This window comes from Triplophysa dalaica, chromosome 6 (genome assembly GCF_015846415.1).
Source record: "Triplophysa dalaica isolate WHDGS20190420 chromosome 6, ASM1584641v1, whole genome shotgun sequence".
NCBI lineage: Eukaryota > Metazoa > Chordata > Actinopteri > Cypriniformes > Nemacheilidae > Triplophysa > Triplophysa dalaica.
The window spans coordinates 4,952,231-4,971,010 of NC_079547.1; the positions used below are offsets into that span (position 1 = coordinate 4,952,231).

Genomic DNA, 18,780 nt, shown 5'->3' on the forward strand with positions numbered 1-18,780 from the left:
ATTTCCAGTTTTTACACTTATAAGGTTGTCAAATTACCAAAATGTTATAAACTTGTCAAATTTCACCATAAAAGTTGGAATACCTCCTTTTCTGTCATCAAATTTTTCCTTCAATTTTGAATTTTCTGACAAACCCATTTTTTATAACTTACCTTCTGATTTGCTTTCTGATCTACAGTGTTATAGCTTGAAGGGATAGTTTACTCAAAAATTAAACCCCTTGTCATTTCAAACCTGTATGACTTCCTTTTTTCTGCAGAACACTAACAGCAATGTTTTAAAGAATGTTGCTTACAGAACAACGACAAAAAAATTCTTATACATATTTTCGGCTTACATTGGTTAGCAGTGTTTAGAACGACTTTTTTTTTATTTTGTGTCCCCCTTTGGAATTCCTGGTTGAGAGCTGCTGTGAATGAATGTATTTTACCGTTAGTAAAGTTTATTTTAATGTCAGCTTCAGAGGAAACGAAGGTAGCGGCTGCCGAGACTGAGATATTTTTGAGGTTCATCACAGTGAATTGCATTCGGTCCTGAGAGTGGTGCAGGTTGTATTACACACAGGATGAGTGTGGTATAGACTCGATAATAGTCTTGTTCAGACTCCATTTTGGTTTCCACCCCACAGGAGGCCGGCAGAGCGCAGCTGGAGCTCCAAAGATACACAGAATCCAGCATTATTATAGAAACACCCTGGAGACTCAATGAAAATGCACAGCGCACACAATGAAGACCATGAAGACCTGCAATAAGATTTTCTCGATTGTTTCTCACTGTTTTCTGTATAGTTGTTGATTGAGACTAAAAAAATGTGCTTTACATGTATCGCTTCCTGGGGTCCCAAGTTTATACAAAACTAGCTTTGACCTTAAATAAAATAACATTCCCAGAATTCCCACACCATGTTTCTTTCTGCATTCCTATTAGTTCTGGGAGGATTGCACTGAATGGCTCTGTTTGGAAAAGTAGGGCATGTCGGAGCCTGGAGACGTGCAGGATTAATGCACTAATTTCATTCATGCACTATTCAGAACGGCAAAGGTGCTTTCATGAGTAATCTGGTGAGCAGACCACTGACCCAAAACTCACATTACGTCTTCTCATCACAAACCCGGTCCAAGCATCACAGCGCAATCTCTCGCACCCGTCTCTGTGGCTTTGGAAAAGTCGATATATCAGCTTTAAGTAGGACTTGTGTAAAGCCTGGGTCGACCTTAAAATCTCATGGGACTGTTTATTTCTGTGTTTGTCTATAGGAAAAGGTTCTACGTATTCTTTTGTGTAACTGAAACTTCCTGGTTGATTGAAAATTATCACAGTTAGCCAATCTGCTAACCACTTTCACCACATCTGTCATTCACAATTTATTGGGCGCTAAGAGGATAGTGTTTGTTACATGAATAGTGAATGTTGTCATCATCATGCTGTGCTCTACAGATTTTTTGTAGGTTTTCTTGTGTAGATCCATCAATGAAAACTCACATTAAAACTGGGACAAGCAGCTAGAAGCTTGGATGTTATTTCTGCTAAGTCATTTGTGCTGTTAAGTATGGACTAACATGATGGTGGTCTACTAAAGATGGAGCTCTCTTCACGATTTTACTGCCCAACATTACTGATTTATCAGGCTATAAATATTGCTAAAGGGAAGACAGCAACTAACAACCCGAGGCAATTTTTCTGATGAAGAACTGGCAGCAATGAAGGAAACTGTTGCCAAATACAACAGCGTCATCATTTGAAGAAATATTGACTAGCCATTTTGAGAAGCATTCATCTTTGATTGAAGGGTGCAATACTTTAATAAATGCTTTGATTGGTCAAGACATGGTTGTCATTTAGGAAATATTTAAATATTAATATTTATGAACCACTTTTTATTCTTTATGAATCACCTTTACAGTCCATATGGTCTGTGTTTTTTTGTTGTTGAACATGCAACGCCGATGTTGTCAAATGCTATTGGTTGTCATACGTCATGTGACCTATCGTGTCATGCCAATATTGAATTTGTGGAGGTCTGAATTAAACCTAAGCTTTGGATGAGGTGAAGATGTTTAGAAGTTAAAGGGACAGTTCGCCCAAAAATGAAAATTCTGTCATCATTTACTGACCATCGGTCTACATTTCTTTATAAGAACGAAAATATTTGAAAGAAACAGATCTCATCCCCCATTTACTGTCATAGTAAGGAAAATCAATACTATGGGAGTCAATGGGGGATGAGATCTGTTTGGTTTCTGACATTCTTCCAAATATCATACAAATTGAATTATTATTTATTAAGTAATTTTGAAATATTCTGTATACTGACATTAGCGGTAAAATCCACTTTTATGTCAAACAGTGGCTCTGAGGTTTTGCCCAAAATTCTGTTCCTGTTTTCAAAAGAGTCACATAGGGTCAGCATGAAATAAGGGTGAGTCAACTAGACACGATTGTCATTTTTGGGTGAATTATTCCTTCATAAGCAACAAGGGCTGTCTTTCATTGTGAGTAATTCTGTGGAGTGTTGAATGTGCAGATGAGCCGGGCTGGTCTAGACTAGGGGTGACCCCGAATAGTCGAAGATTCGGTGCTTCGAAAGGAGGAGCCTAATTCGACTACCAATCTCACAGTCGAATCTTCGTAGAGGTGTTATGCAATGGGGATAATGCTATTTTGGTTTTTTGGGCAGTGGTGTAGCAGACGGGCACGCACTGCGCCGCCAAAAATATTATTTATGATGTTAAGAAATGGGACATTTTTCGAGTAGTTTTGAAAATAGTTTTGAGGAGAGATCTGGTCTAGTAAGTGGCACAGCATTGTTACGTGATGTTTTAAGGAAAATATCCATAAGTTTTACTATCTTTATCTTGTCCCTTAGAGATAGGGTGAGAAGCTCGGTCACTCGGGAGGAGCTCAGAGTAGATCCGCTGCTCCTCCACATCGAGAGGGGCCAGCTGAGGTGGCTCGGGCATCTTTTCCGGATGCCCCCTGGACGCCTTCCCGGTAAGGTGTTCCGGGCATGTCCCACCGGGAGAAGACCCCGGGGAAGACCTAGGACACGCTGGAGGGACTATGTCTCCCGGCTGGCCTGGGAACGCCTCGGTGTCCCCCCGGAAGAGCTGGAGGAAGTGGCTAGGGAGAGGGAAGTCTGGGCATCCCTGCTTAGACTGCTGCCCCCGCGACCCGGCCCCGGATAAGCGGTAGAAAATGGATGGATGGATGGATCTTGTGTTTTGAATATTTGTTCCCCTGCATTTCAGACGTTCAGCCTAAACACATTTATTTTGCACATTGTGCCTTGAATCTGGCTTATTTTGTCCTATTATTTGTATTTATTATAAAGGTATATTCTGTTAAACAAATTCTGTAAATTAATGTTTTTTGGTGCATCAATGCATCAATGTTCTGCACTTTGCGATGTACCCTTGTTAACAATCTGTAGTCATCCCCACATGCATGCACTGATAGTCGAAATTGCACGTGTGCGATTCGACTATCAGTCCACTATAGGCAAGACGTGACAATTCTGATTCGAATATATAAATCCTTAGGTGAGGACACCCCTAGTCTAGACTTGCTTCCAAACAATGAAGCTCTTTGGGTTATGCAGTAATGGTGTGGAAAACTTATAACTGATATCACAGCTGAAGACAACTCCATTCTAATACGATAAAGCACTTCTGCTCTTTGTAATACATATCTGCACTTCTCTTGTTATGCTTGTAATCTTCTGGTGATTTGTTACCATTCTTTGTCTTATAAAGAAAAATGCCTTGTTCTTTAAAATAAGTTTGATGTACTTTGTATAGGCATACTTTAAATGTGTGGTCAGCTAGAAGAAATTTGTTTTTTCAGAAGATTAGCAAAATCAATCATTTTAATGCAAATGTTCATAGAGCAGGTAGAAAGTGAAAAATGTTTTTGGTGCATGAAACTCTGTCTGACATTCTAAGTAGACTTCATCGAAAAAGATTAATGCAACAGGAGTGTTGAACGCAGCTCATTTATTGGACTATGTAGAATTCGATAGACATCAGAACTGCCCAAAACTCCTTTTGACTGGTTGACGCCAGCTCTACTGCTGAAACTCAGAGAGCTTTTGATTGGATGCATTTATCTTCTTTCCTCCTCAATTCAGTTTTCATTTGCTCACGAGTGATTCACCATCTTCCAGACGTGTGAATCCAGGTTGTGTGGCTCTTCTTTATGTGTGGCTCAGTATTTTTTTTTCATTCTTTTTCATTTCATTTTTTTTTCATTTCTTTCATCCTAAAAGTGTAGCTCACTTTTCATAAATTCTAGTATAGCAAGTAACTTTTTATTAAAACATTTCACTTGTTTTGTTTTTCACTTCTCTTACGAATATTGAACTCACCAGGGCCTGTGTTGACCTCATAGCAGGAAAAATATGAAATATGGTTGATTTTGATATGTTAAATAATTTATTAAATAACAAGCAGTGTTTATAAATACAGATGTGAAACCATATAAAATGAATATAGTATGTTTGTAGTCTTATAAAAAGTACAGTGAGAAAGAGTAAGTGACCATTTCATAGATTTATTAAATATAGTGAACTAGAGATGCAGCTATATTTTGACGAATAATCGTATCAGTCGATTAAAGCAATTTTTCACACTGTAAGCCGCAATTTTTTCTGCTTACAGATGATGATCAGGGTCAATATATCTTTTAGATCGAAAGAGGACAGGAAAATGTAAAGAATTTGTGCTCTCTATATAGAAAATCTAATATATCAATAAATAGTAGCCATAGAATTAATTTATAGCATTCATAAAGCTAAGAATAAGAGGAAATATTAATCTTCAGAATCTTAAGAATTGGAATTGGTATCGGTAGGTATCACTCTGAATAATGAAATATATTATCATGCATTTTAAAGGTGAACCTTTAAGAGCATTAAAAACAATGTTTTTATGATAAATGTTTAATCTCCAGATTATAACCAGAGAAAATACAGGCCTCATATTCTATTGTTATTGTATATTACTGTTTCAGATTCTCATGCAGACCTCCATAAAGAAGCTATTGCATGTTAAGATTTATTGCATCTATAAGCATAAAATGATTGGCCAATATCCATCCAGAGTAGACAATTTGCGATTGCTATTAAATAATGAGTATTTATTACTCATAAATTTATGGCAGAGGTAGCGATGACAATATCTGAGCTGCTGTAGTTTGTGCTGATTCAGCAAATGGTGTTCTCAGAAGTCTTACGATCAAGAATTGTTGACTTACATAAAGCTGGAAAGGGCTACAAAAGTATATCAATAGCCTTGATGTCCATGTGTCCACGGTAAGACAGATTGTCTACAAATGGAGAAAGTTCAGCACTGTTGCTACACTCCCTAGGCGTGGTCGTCCTGTAAAGATGACTGCAAGAGCACAGCGCAGAATGCTCAATGAGGTGAAGAACAATCCTAGAGTGTCAGCTAAACACTTAAAGAAATCTCTGGCACATGCTCACATTTTTGTTGACAAATCTACAGTAAGGAAAACATTAAACAAGAATGGACTTCATGGGAGGATACCACGGAGGAAGCCACTGCTGTTCAAAAAAAACATTGCAGCACGTTTGAAGTTTGCAAAAGAGCACCTGGATGTTCCACAGCACTACTGGCAAAACATTCTGTGCACAGATTAAACCAAAATTGAGTTGTTTGGAAAGAACACACAACGCTATGTGTGGAGAACAAAAGGCACAGCACACCAACATCAAAACCTCATCCCAACTGTGAAATATGGTGGAGGGGGCATCATGGTTTGGGGCTGTTTTGCTGCCTCAGGCCCTGGACGGATTACTGTCATCGATGGAAAAATGAATTCCAAAGTTTATCAAGACATTTTGCAGGAAAACTTAAGACCATCTGTCTGCCAACTGAAGCTTAACAGAGGATGGACAATGCAACAGGACAACGACCCAAAGCATAGAAGTAAATCAACAACAGAATGGCTTCAACAGAAGAAAATACGCCTTCTGGAGTGGCCCAGTCAGAGTCCTGACCTCAACCCGATTGAGATGCTGTGGCATGACCTCAAGAGAGCGATTCACACCAGACATCCCAAGAATATTGCTGAACTGAAACACTTTTGTAAAGAGGAATGGTCCAAAAGTTCTCCTGACCGTTGTGCAGGTCTGATCTGCAACTATAGGAAACGTTTGCTTGAGGTTCTTGCTGCCTGTTACGAACGCTCTTATATCATTTTGTTGGCAATGCATAGCTGCGTATGTGTGTCTGTATTCTGTTTCAGATTTTGGAAGCTATTGGCTGATCCACCTGTCAATCTGCGGGTGTGGGGTTCTGACGTCAGAGATCGCTCCACCAATTGGCAGTCACAGAGCGGCTTACGAGTGCTTTAAAAATGGATGGCGGCAGAGTTAAAACAGACTCTGGTTTGGGCAGAGTGCACGCTCTTTGAGGACTGTTTCCTCGTTCGAGATCACTCTGAGAGATTGGTCCGTGCTTTGGGCTTTACGGTGTTTTGCTGTTTGTAGTCGGATCAATGCTCTCTTGTTTTGTTGTTCGTGTTGGTGTTTGCTTGTGTGCTCGTGTGTTTGACCATTTCGCCATGGAGATGCGCGTGGAATCTTCAGCCGTTGTACCGGCTCTAAAACAATTATCTTGGCGGGAGAGGTTGTGAGTCAGGTAAGCAGGTCGCGACCTACATTTATGCACGTAGAGTAAGTATCTATGTATTAGACACACTAGAATTAGGAGTGGTGCTAAAATGTATGTTTAGTTTTGTTAGTGAGTTTAATTTAGTTATAGCGTCTTGTACGCTGAAGATGTTTCTTTCTACATTTTATGTTGTTAGTCAGTTAGATCCCTGATATTAGTTAGCTTACTTTTGGGTATATTTTGTTCTTTGATTTAAGCACCACTCTTTAACTCCCTCCTCTCCACCAGATTGTTTATGGATTAAAATGTATTATTATTATCATCATTTTCTTTACTTTGTATATATTGTATATATCTACTTTATCATTCTATTACTTTATCTTACGAGTTATAATTAAATTTGTGTAACTTAATTGCTGACTGGTTGTCTGTCCTTTCTTTTGTTGTCTTTCTGTTACTACCACTGACCCACAGGTACAACTATAGTAATTTCCGTGTTATGTCTGCTAAACTCCTAGACCAATTAACAGCTAAATAACTACAGACGTAACACTGCCAAAGGAGGGTCAACAAGTTATTAAACCCAAAGGTTCACATACTTTTTCCACCCTGCACTATGAATGTTTACATGTTGTGTTCAATAAAAACATGAAAACTTATAATGTTTGTGCGGTATTAGTTTAAGCAGACTGTGTTTCTCTATTGTTGTGACTTAGATGAAGATCAGAACACATTTTATGACCAATTTATGAAGAAATCCAAGTAAGCCCAAAGGGTTCACATACTTTTTCTTTCAACTGTATTTGTCTCACCTCACCTCGTGGCATCTACCTTCCCATGAACATTGTTGCCATACTGGTGTTGTTAATTGTAATTTAAGAATGATAATTGTGTTTACGCTTACAGCAGAGCCTAACACACAGTCGTGGAAGTCTATGCTGCGAGAAAGTGATTCTCCTGTGGCAATAAGAGAAGCAACGGCTTGAACTACGGTCTCTTGAGAGAAGAGATGAGATTTAGATGGAATACCAGGAGGGAAGGTTGACAGTTATTTTATGTACAGCTCTGGATGTCCACATATACACTAGAGGCCTTTAAATCATGTTGGATCCAATGAGATGAGTGTATGCGGCTGCCCACAGCACTAAACACACACACACAGTATTTTATAATAATCCACACAGTGCCTTGAACAGCACTTTTGTGACAGTCTGATCTTTGAGGATGATACTGTTTCTGCAGTCTGAGCTGGATGTTACAGTATAGCATATACTGTATGACGGATGCTGTAGGACATTGTCACTTTGTTGGGTTATTAGTCTGACTGTTCTCACTTGTGTGTGGGGTCACCGGGAGGTTGTTTTCAAGTGCTGTTATTCGGACTGCTTTAGAAACAGAACAAGAATGACTTTCAGAATATTCCATACTGGATATTTGAACACTTTTAAACTTGATATTTTACCAAAAAATTGTGCTGTTGAATTGATTTCGCGATGTATTATTATTATTTTTTTTTTTATGTGTGTCATGTCTTTTTATATGTTTGTATACATGCACACATGTGTAAACTACAAATATATATAAAAAAATTGAAATATAATTTATATTATGTATGAATATAAATTACTCATATTTCTATAATATATACTTATTTTTGTGTATTATACATGTAAATATACACGCCACACACATTTGTGTGTTTTTTTTTTTATAAAGTAGACATGTATTTTGAAATCGATTTGGACAATTGCTTATTTTTTTATATGACCTTGTGTTATTGCCTGTTATTAGAAGCAAAACTTTTGTTTTCAGTTTAATGATACTCTCAGTAGATTGTTTTGTCTTTCTGGACTCAAATCAAAAAACAAGATAATTTATATTTTCATTAGATTTTATTAGATGCTTTTGGAGATGACAGGAAACTTTACTGAAGGGACATTTTGATGGTTATATTGTGTCTGTGCTCCTTGTAATCTGATCTAATCCCTTTAGATGAAGCTTCAGACATGACAATCATTGTGTCTCTTTTTTTCATGTTGTTTATCCTTTTTGTCATCTATGTTTTTTTCATGTTGTTAGCATATCCCAGCTGTCCTCGGTTCACTCAATTTTCTCTGACAGACCGATGTGGATCCCAAATGAGATTAGAGTAGAGACTCTTCAGAATAAATAGATATGTAATTCTTTCTCTTTAAAATCCATTAAACCTTCCACGCTACCAGAATCTAATGATGGCTTCTTCAGACCTGCGTAGAGTTTGGTTGGTGTCACAGCCAAACCTCTGCCCATGAAATCTAGACCACATTGCATCTTCTGACCCAAAACCGCCCACTTTGAGAGAAAGTAAAGTTTTTTAGGTCACGTATAGGAGCAGATGAATCATCCTTCAATAACCATAATAATGCCTCTTTTGGCAATGATTTCTATTCGTAATTGCTTACTGTAGTATTTTGCCGTCAGTTGTAAACACAGCTTTGTTTCCAGATGGACCCATAAAACCTATGCACCTCAAACCCCAGAAATAGTGTCGAAGCCAACCAATCAGATCAGCGCTGGTCAGTTCAGCAGGTGCGGTCCTCATCAGATGGTCAGTAGGTCTCTGGGTGTCCTACTGCCCATTGCTAAATTGTTTTTTGGACCAAAATGGTGTTACAGGAGAAACTGAAAAATGGTGCACAACCGATTGATCCAGGGAGGATTGTGTTCTTTTGTTCATATGTATCTTTAATAAAATAGTTGAAAAGAGCAAAGATGTTAATTGGCAAAACCTGGACATCACTTTGGTCCACAACTGTAGCTTTTTTTTTTACTGAGGCACACGTCAAAATTGTTTTCTGTAGTAATTTACATTTAGTCATTTAGCAGACGCTTTTATCCAAAGCCACTTACAAATGAGATAAACAATAGAAGCAATTGGAACAAAAAGTAAGTATCACATAGCAAAAGTCTCATATTGCCTACCAAAGTATACAAAGCTAGGTTTTTTTTTAAGGATAGAAAGAGTAGAAAATAAATAGAAATCAAAACAAATCGGTCAGTTGCTGACGGAAGTCATGTGTTTTCAGCCCATTCTTCAACATGGTTACAGAGTCTGTTGATCTTGTAGCAGCACGCAGATCATTCCACAAATGTGGAACAGATCCAGAGTAGGTACGTGAGAGTGATTTTTCCCTTTTTGGGATGTTATGTAACAAAGCGTTGTTCGTTTGCAGAGCTTAGAGATCTTGTGGGTACATGCGTCTGTATTATCGAGTTCTTTGAATTTGAATGAAAGAGGAGTGACGTGTGCTCTCTTCGGTTCATTGAAGAACATTCTTGGCGCTGCATTCTGGAATTTAAATGACACTAACATTATTTCACTGTCTTGCATTTGACCATATTTGTAACAAGTCATCATTCCAGAACTGTTGACAAAGCCAGGCTATATTTGCAGACACCAGAAGGGTGAAAGATGATTTTCTCCGGTCCCATCCACTTCTGTAGAATGAAATGAGATGTGACAGAAAACTGGTCAAAGAAGGTCAGTCATAATGCTGTGATGGAAATCAGAAGGTATGAGGTCACGAAGAGATGCAGAAGGTTCTTTCATGTCAGTGTGAGTCTTTGATGAATGCAGGAGTGCAGTGGGTTGTTGTGGAGGCCGTCTGTGGTACACAGCAGGGGTTTCACTACTTTGTTGCAAACTCTGGAAAAGAAATTCTGAATGATCAAAGTAAAAGATGATGAAGAATGATACAGATTAGCTTCACGGAACGAGAAGGTATTGTGCATAAATTCTCCGCACGCAAAATATTTTCAGACAAAAATTAAAGTCCTCTGAATTTAAGCACTCTAGAATAAAGTGTAGATGAGTTGACAGTCGACATCTGATACTTTATAGGGCATCTAGAATAGATGGGCCGAAGTGGTAGATTCTTTGTAGTTTTCTTCCTCTGGGGTAAAGCTCTAATCCTGCTAATCAGCTTTTTTCCCGGTTAATAAATGTGAAGAGAGTCTTTGGAGTGAAGAGCTTTGAGCTGAAACTGTAAGTGGTTAAAAGCTCTCAGGCTTAACCCTTGTCTCTTTTACCTTTCACAGACCAATAGGACATTACAGTCCTGCTTTACTAAACAGTCTTAGTTAAACTTTCAGACCTTTAACAGAATTGACAAATGCAATGAAATATTCAGGGGTAATATACAATATGCAAATAATGTGTGATGCTTTCAAATATTCATTCTGTGGCTATTTTTAGAGAACTCTGAAGAGAATTTCTACGCCGTTTTCTCAATGTAAAATGTATATAGTGATGTATTCGAGCTGCCGTCAGATGTCGTGAGCCTGAAACATCAGAGCGAAGAGACAGATGAAACTCCATGGGGCTTCAGATTCAGGCGTGTCTCTCTGTAACATGGAGATGAGCTTATCCATTATAAACAGAAACACAGTTAGACAGTTCAAGGGGTTTGCAAGAGGTACATAACATGAGCTAAACAACAGCAGGGAGTTTGTAGTCATGGTAATTTGGTTTATTTAAAAACAAGTCCACATTTAGGGTCGTTTTGTAAGGGTAATAAAAGCTTATTCACAAAAAGAAAGAGAAATATCTGAATCTAACGCAATTTAAAACATTAAACATCTCCATTTTAGTGTGTTTGTGTGTGTCCGTGTGTGAGTGTGTTGTCTTGGCTGGGATTGTCCTATCTTCATATTGACCCTGTAATCATTTTTGCATCCGTGGCATAATTAAGTCTGTGAGATGATTGATTGGATTAATTAGGAATGTGGTCGGACACACACACATACACACACACACAGACACACAGACACAGAGCAGTATTTAGACAGGCAATCAAATGATGATAAGCTGATTTGATCCGTCTCTGTTAAATTCACTGTGTTAGTTGTGGTTGTCAGTCATTTGCTAAATGGGTTTCTTCTGAACATTTCAAATCTTTCTTTTATAATGTGCCTAAAAAAATAATAAAAATATATTAATGAGTTGAATTTACTCAGGCAAAATACTGTATATTAGTAATATAAGTTACCTTACTACATTACATTACAGAAAATAAAGGTTCCTGAAAGGTGCTTTGGAACGCTGTACACTCTTAAAAATGGTGCTTCAAAACGTTCTTCAATGCCATAGAAGAACCTTTTGGTTCCATTAAGAAAAACCTTTCTGTACATTTGGCACAACAATTTTGTGGCAAAGTCATTTTGGCACCTTTTTCTTTAAGAAACTGAGTTATTTAAGGTTCACATCAAGCAGAAGTTTCTTCTTAAACAAAATAGTTCACCCATATAATACCCACATAATAAAATACATATAATGTTATTCCTATTTATCATGTATCTCACTTTTTTAAAAATTAAAAAAAGAAATAAAAATCTCTAATAATTCTTGTTTATTATATAATTCAGAAGAGTTCCTGTATATCTACACTTAGGTAACTCAAAAGAGTTCTATAAAAAGCTTCCTCTCAGCGATTCCATTAAAGAACCATATTTACTTAAAGGTTCTTGTACTATTTTTACATTTACGCATTTGGCAGACACTTTTATCCAAAGCGACTTACATTGCATTGTACAATGCATTTGTTTCTGACCATGTGCAATCCCCTGGGATGGAACCCATGACCTTGGCATTGCTAGTGCCATGCACTTACCACTAAAGAACCTTTTTTACCACAAGAAATAGAAATGTTAAAGGTTCTTTATGGAACCATTCAGCCAAAAATGTTCCTTCTATAATATCGTGAAGCATCATGTCCGGTTCCTGCCAGGTGCAAAAGGCTGGGCTAGCAGATATCCTAGGTGGGCATTAACCACACACTGTATATTCGGAAAAAAATGAAGAGATCTTTTGAAGATGAAGAGAGAGTTTTTTTTCTGATAAGAATGTGATAATTTTTGTTTATTTCTGTGAATTTCTGACAACATTTCTCCCAAATTTCAAAAATGAAAAAAACGTGTCAAAACAACAGAAAAGATCTGCTTTTTTAAAACAGAAACTTCGCAAAAAAAACTAAACAACACTGCATATATGACTGCAATACATCCAGGATTTAAATGATTTCTGATGTTATAAATATAAATAATACGCATTCATTACAGAAGACTGAGAGATTTAATCAAAAAAAATTCTTGTTGATTATTGCCTTTTATATAGTAATTGTTTGCGTTTGTTTGACTGATACGCATTAATAAAGCGATTATGTAAACTGGACATAAATAGAAGCCTATAAAGTGGGCTAAGAACAATCCCCATCACTGAACGATCACTGACTTCTGTTTAATTTCCGTTTCCATGAATGAATCTTATTACACTTGACAATGAACTTTGGAGCCAATAGAAAAGAACTGCCATTTTTGGTGTTATTTTATATTTTCATTGGATGGGCAAGACAGACGTTTAGGTGGGCTTAGCCCACCCCTCCCCATGTCTGGAGCCGGCCCTGTGAAGCACCTTCATTTTTAAAAGTGCTTGGTCTCCATATGTGTTTTGTGGTTTTCTGTGGCTCACTAGTGTGTGGTTTTCATATATACATTTTTTACTATAATCCTATAAATAACCCCATAAATATACTGTAGATGGTGGTGGTTTCTCTCATAAGAGAGCATGTGTTCTGGGGAGAGAGTAATCTTAATTTAACAAACATACAACTCAGATACACATCTTAGTCAGGTCACGATCTCTTAGCCAATTAAATTTTAAAGGCACTGTGATGTCATGTTAAATATGTATGAAGTTGAGCTGATTGATAAATATGTTAAAACTGATTATATCACCTCACACTCCAGTTTTTGCCTCAGAAGGTTTTTTTTTCAACCTCTGAACATATTCCAAAACGGCGAGTTTATGCCAAGACTAGTGTTCTTTTATGAACATGATTTTAGATATGTATTAATTTATGCTACATATATTTTGGTGACACATGTCTGTGTTTTGATTTAACAGGAGATTTCTACTGCTGGATTTGGTGCACAGAATTAGAATGACCTACAAATGTAAGTATAGCAACTAACAACCCCTTCCAAAAAAGAACTGTAGTAATACAATGTTCTTAATTTATTTAAGCAATACACACATTCAGTACCATGGCCTATAGATTGTATTACTGTACCATCTAGTAACTTCACTGTACCGTGGTACCACCAATTTTTGTAAAAGATTAACACACACATAAAACCAAAATCAAGTGAAAATTGTCAAAGAAAGGTCTTGCCCAAAATGACATTATTAACATAATAACATAATTACATTATATTTATGCATGATATCACTGCTCGAGGGCGGAGCCTGGTTTGTATTTGAGCTTATTAGCATGTTTTGTCTTTAAATTTCATGACCTCTTGTGTCTTTAACTAAACCACACGCTCCAAGGCTCCCAATCTCCATTCAAATTATTCACCTTGACTTTAAAATTTAGATTTCATATTAATTCCCAAAGCGATCGCATTATGCAAATAGGGTGTCTCTGAAAAAGCTCATTATTTCCTCAATAAAGTAATTTTTTTGACCTTGTGTTATACTCCATCATTAGGCAATTGGTTTCTTTTTGAGTAAAATAAATGAGGTTTTTGCTCGGTGGTTGTAAGCCAAACACTTTGTACACTTTGTACAAAAATGTACAAACATATACATACAGTAAACAGAATAAACAAACACACACAGATCTTAGACGCTGTATTAGTTGTGCATACAAACACAAACAGCTCTTTGGTGAAGATTTAGTGGATTTGCCGGCTGCTCCCAGCAAACAAACTGTTTAAAGGATTTCCTGCTGATTTTAACAGTTTGTTCCCAAATTAAAATAGGAAGAGACTTGTAATGAGGCCTGTCATGTTATCAATGTCATGTTAGATAAGATAAGAACATTGAGTTCTCACGAAACTGCATCCAGGAATTTGCAGTCCAAGAAAACACTTGAATTAAAGAAGATTCTGTTTGTAGTGGTACCTGAAAGCGACCTGAGAATCCTCACGTGACTGTTTATTATTTTTTTGTTAATGTTTGTTTATATGTGTATTTGAGACAGACCGCGAGAGAAAGAGACAGAGAGAGGGGGAGAGAGAGAGAATACATTTATAGCTGTGGAAATAAGGCAAACGACAGTGGTATAGAATGTAATTAGGACAAGGTTATTTTCAGACTTTATCACACACACGTGCACAAACTGTCTGTCTGTCTGTCTGTGTCAGTATATCAGTCTGTATTTCCGTATGTGTGTCTGTCATCAGATGCAGTTGTCATAGCAGATGTCTGTTATTGTGTTTTTGTCTGATGGTAGGGTCTTTGTTTCTCTGTCTCAGGAGAAGAGAGATGGAGTTTGGAGGAAAGAGAGTGAAAGAATGAGGGAAAGTGAGAAAGAGGTGATAGAGAGAGATTAGTGTGGGGGAATGAGTGGAACAGATGGGTTTCCTCTGTGTGACTGAAATGTTGCTCTGGCAAATTGATGCGTTCACTTGATGAGTCAAGTGCATGTGTGTGCGTGTGTGTGTGTGTGTGTGTGTGTGTGCATGTGTGTTTCTGGTCCTGGTAAACCCTACAGTGTGGGCACTTAATGTAGAATCAATGTAATACCAGTAATGTTTGACATGTTTTTGTCCCCAATAGGAAAAACAGCTTATAAATCAAACAAAATGGTATTTATCTAAAAAATATGCAGAAAGGTTTGTGTGAGGGGATCAAATATAGAGTTTGTACAGTATGAAAAAATCTATTGAAAGCCCCCATAAAACATGGATTGTGTGTGTGTGTGTGTGTGTGTGTGAGTGGACTTGTTTTTTATATGTTAGTGGGGACCTAAACCTGAATGCACACCAACTCATGGGGACTCGTGTCATAGGTACCAAAACTGAGGTCCCCACGGGCACAAAAGCTTATTAATTGTACAGAACAATAATTTTTGAAAATCTAAAAATGCAAAACGTTTTCTACGATCTTTAGGTTTAGGGGTTGGGTTACGGGGAGGCGATAAAATATACAGTTTGTACAGTATACAACTCATTACGCCTATGGACTGTCCCCACGGAGATAATAAAACATACGAGTGTGTGTGTCTGTGTGTCTGTGTGTGTGTGTGTGTGTGTGTGCGTGTGTGTGTGCGTGTGTGTGGGTTTGTACTGTAGTGGCAAACAGTTCACAACACAAACAGTGCAGGGTCATTTTTGCATCCTGTGATCAGAATGTGTAAGAATGGGTTTTTTGGCCATGAAGAGACCAGATGGAAGGCTTGGTTTGATTTTTGAGTGCCAGACCGTAGACACTTGAAGGTCTGTAATTCATAACTAATAAAACACTGCCGATTTGTCTTTTAAACCTGTAGGTAAGGTATATCTTGAGGACTGAGACGCTTTTATTGAACATGATGAATGTTTTGGCATTTCTGTGCTGTTGCTCGCATTTTAAGATATTTTTAGATAACGAACACCTTGGGCTAGCAACAAAAGCATATTAACTGTTTTATTCTTATGTTATCTGTATATTTAATGTAAGTGTTATTAAATTTGTAAAATTACTGAGTAATCTAAAAAAGCATGAAGGAGTCATGTACTGTAATATACTGTTCAGAGGAGTGATTTTGAAGGCTAATTTAAATGGCTATATTCCTTAAGTGTTGCAATAATAATCTTGTACTGTTTTAAGTAATAATTTATATTTGAGCGGCAGAGAAAAAATGTGTGGAAGGTTAAATTGTTTTTTTTTTGGTCCTGAACTATGTTTTGGCACCCCCTGCTGTCAGAATCCATGAGCAACCTTTGTTTCCATGGTGAGAAGTGTTTTTATGCTCAATAAATAATGATAATAATTTTAGGGTACAGTTTAAGATGACTTCACACTGGAAAGGGTGAACAGTTCATGTGTTTACTGCATATATAAAATAAAGAGATCTGTTTTTGCAATTAAACTCTTCAAAAACATGTACTTAAATGAAAACTGTTTTAAAAAAAAATTATGAATGTCAATCAAACTTCAGTTCATAATAACATAAAAAACATGCAGCTGACTAACACAATAAAAACATGACATGATAAAAATATGATTAGATTTTTATGAGTTATCTAATTTTTGGAACAAAACTCCTCATGTGTTAATTCACCTTTTAAAAAAATGAAGAAAACACATTATGACATACAGTATAGCAATAATAATAGTAATGTACAGTCTGTAGATACAGCGTTTATTTCTAAAGTGTGTCCTGTATGATAATTAAACCATCAAAAAATGAGGATTGGTCAGAAAACATTGCTTATAGGGATAGTTCAGCCAAAAATGAAAATTCTGTCATCACTTCCTAACCCTCTTGTCATTTCAAACCTGTCTGACTTAGCAGACAGAAGAAACAGAATATTTCTTGTGATTTCTGGAAGAAGTGGCAGACAAAAGACGTGACTTTTGAAAAATTCCTAAAACAAAACAACCACATGAGCCCAGAAATGAGGCAGGTGACAGAACAGCAGAGATCAACATAAAAGGGTAAATCTTAGCAGACAGAAACAAGAAACAGAATATGTTAAAGTTACTAACCGAACAACGGTGTTACCCATTCACTTCTATATGGACACAAAATCAATGAAATGTGTACCGCTGTTCTTCGGTTACCAACTTTAACATATTCTGTTTCTTGTTTCTGTCTGCTAAGATTTAGCCTTTTATGATTATCTCTGCTGTTGTGCACCTGTTTCATTTCTGGGCTCATGTGGTTGTTTTGTTCTAGGGATTTTTCTGTTCACCTGAATCACGTCTTTAGTCTGCCACTTCTTCCAGAAATCACATTGCTTTATTTTTGTGAGTCTTGCTCACAGGCGTCTCTGCTTCAGGTGTAACTACACGTGTGATGAATGATGATTCATAGCTCGGCACGTCTCTCAGTGGTTTTCAACATCTAGATACTGGTGGAAGGTTTTAAATCCCTGTGAATTAGCGTGTCAGCAAAGTCAGGGTGTCTCTCTCTCTATCCTTGTCTGTTTTTCTCTCTTCCTCTCTCTTTCTCTTTCTTACAGCATGGCACAGTCTGTCTGGGCATTCAAGCACATCAATCCGCTTTACCTCCATGAAGCCCGTCTGTGCGCACAATATTGGCATGAGTTGAGAGAGAAACTGGTTTTGGAAAAACTGTGTCATAGCACATACATCTTGACTCTAGGATTGTTTATGTAAATGATGACACACTGGTCCTAAAGGACAGAATGACTTGACATGTAGTGTGTGTGTGTGTGTGTGTGTGTGTGTGTTTGCGTGCATTCTGCAGGAAATATGCCCAAAAGGACATTTTCTGGTTAAGTGCAATACATGTTTTTCTTGCCGAGTAGATTATTGGTTGAAAATACTTGTACAGAAGCAATGACTTCATTTTTGATTGTTTGCTATGTCAAGCGCAACTGTCACAATTTCTCATACTTAGTATTAATGATTTGCATAGTTAATTAAACTTTGAACAAAATGAAACCTATCAAACGCATTTTAACACAATAGCGACACTATACTTTACTTCTTAAGTCAGTCTAGTATTGTAGTCTCTTGATCGAGTCTCATTGAAATGCTTCTTCATTCACTATTCTCTTTTTGTGGTCCTCTCCAGGGTGTCTCTCTGTTGGCATCATGTTCCTGAAGTAGGGCGGGGGGGCGTTGCCCCGTTCTGCCATGAAAGGCTACACCCCCCAACGCAACCGTCATCTGTCCGACTGCGAGCCGCCCCGTTCTCCCGGTCACCTGGGCTCCCTCTACCCACCCTCTGCATCCTCCACCCTGTCTCACACTCCGTTTCTCCTGCCAGCAGCCATGGACCACTATGGAGTCCTGGACCCCCACCACTTCTCACCGTCCCCCAACCCTGGAGGCCTTCCGCCCGACTGCCTGATGCCCCTTAACAACCAGCTGTCCTCCAGCAGTACCTTCCCCCGGATCAACTACAACTCGCACTTTGATCAGGGAGAGTATGGGCACTCTGCGGGGGACAGTATCGGGGGAATTGGCACAGGGACGCTAGGCACGTCCATGTCTATGGGAATGGGTCTTGGAGTGGGACGGACCGCTATGATCACCAGTGGATCCGCCACTATATCTGGTGGGTATTTAGTGGGAACAGTTTTGAGAAACTTTTAAGAAATATTATGAAAGCTTGATGTAGATTTTAAAACTGGTTAGCCATGGCAAAAAAGT

At 37.8% G+C, this 18,780-nt stretch overlaps 1 protein-coding gene across 4 annotated transcripts in view; it reads left to right on the plus strand.

The window, feature by feature from the left end:
- Positions 1-18,780, plus strand: part of dlgap4b (discs, large (Drosophila) homolog-associated protein 4b) — a 79,766-nt gene that overhangs the window by 40,152 nt on the left and 20,834 nt on the right. For all 4 annotated transcript variants that reach the window (XM_056750479.1, XM_056750480.1, XM_056750481.1 and 1 more), the window contains exons 2-3: positions 13,573-13,622; positions 18,200-18,685. In XM_056750479.1, coding sequence (XP_056606457.1) covers positions 18,262-18,685 — 424 coding nt within the window. In that variant the 5' untranslated portion in view covers positions 13,573-13,622; positions 18,200-18,261. The remainder of the gene's footprint in view (positions 1-13,572; positions 13,623-18,199; positions 18,686-18,780) is intronic.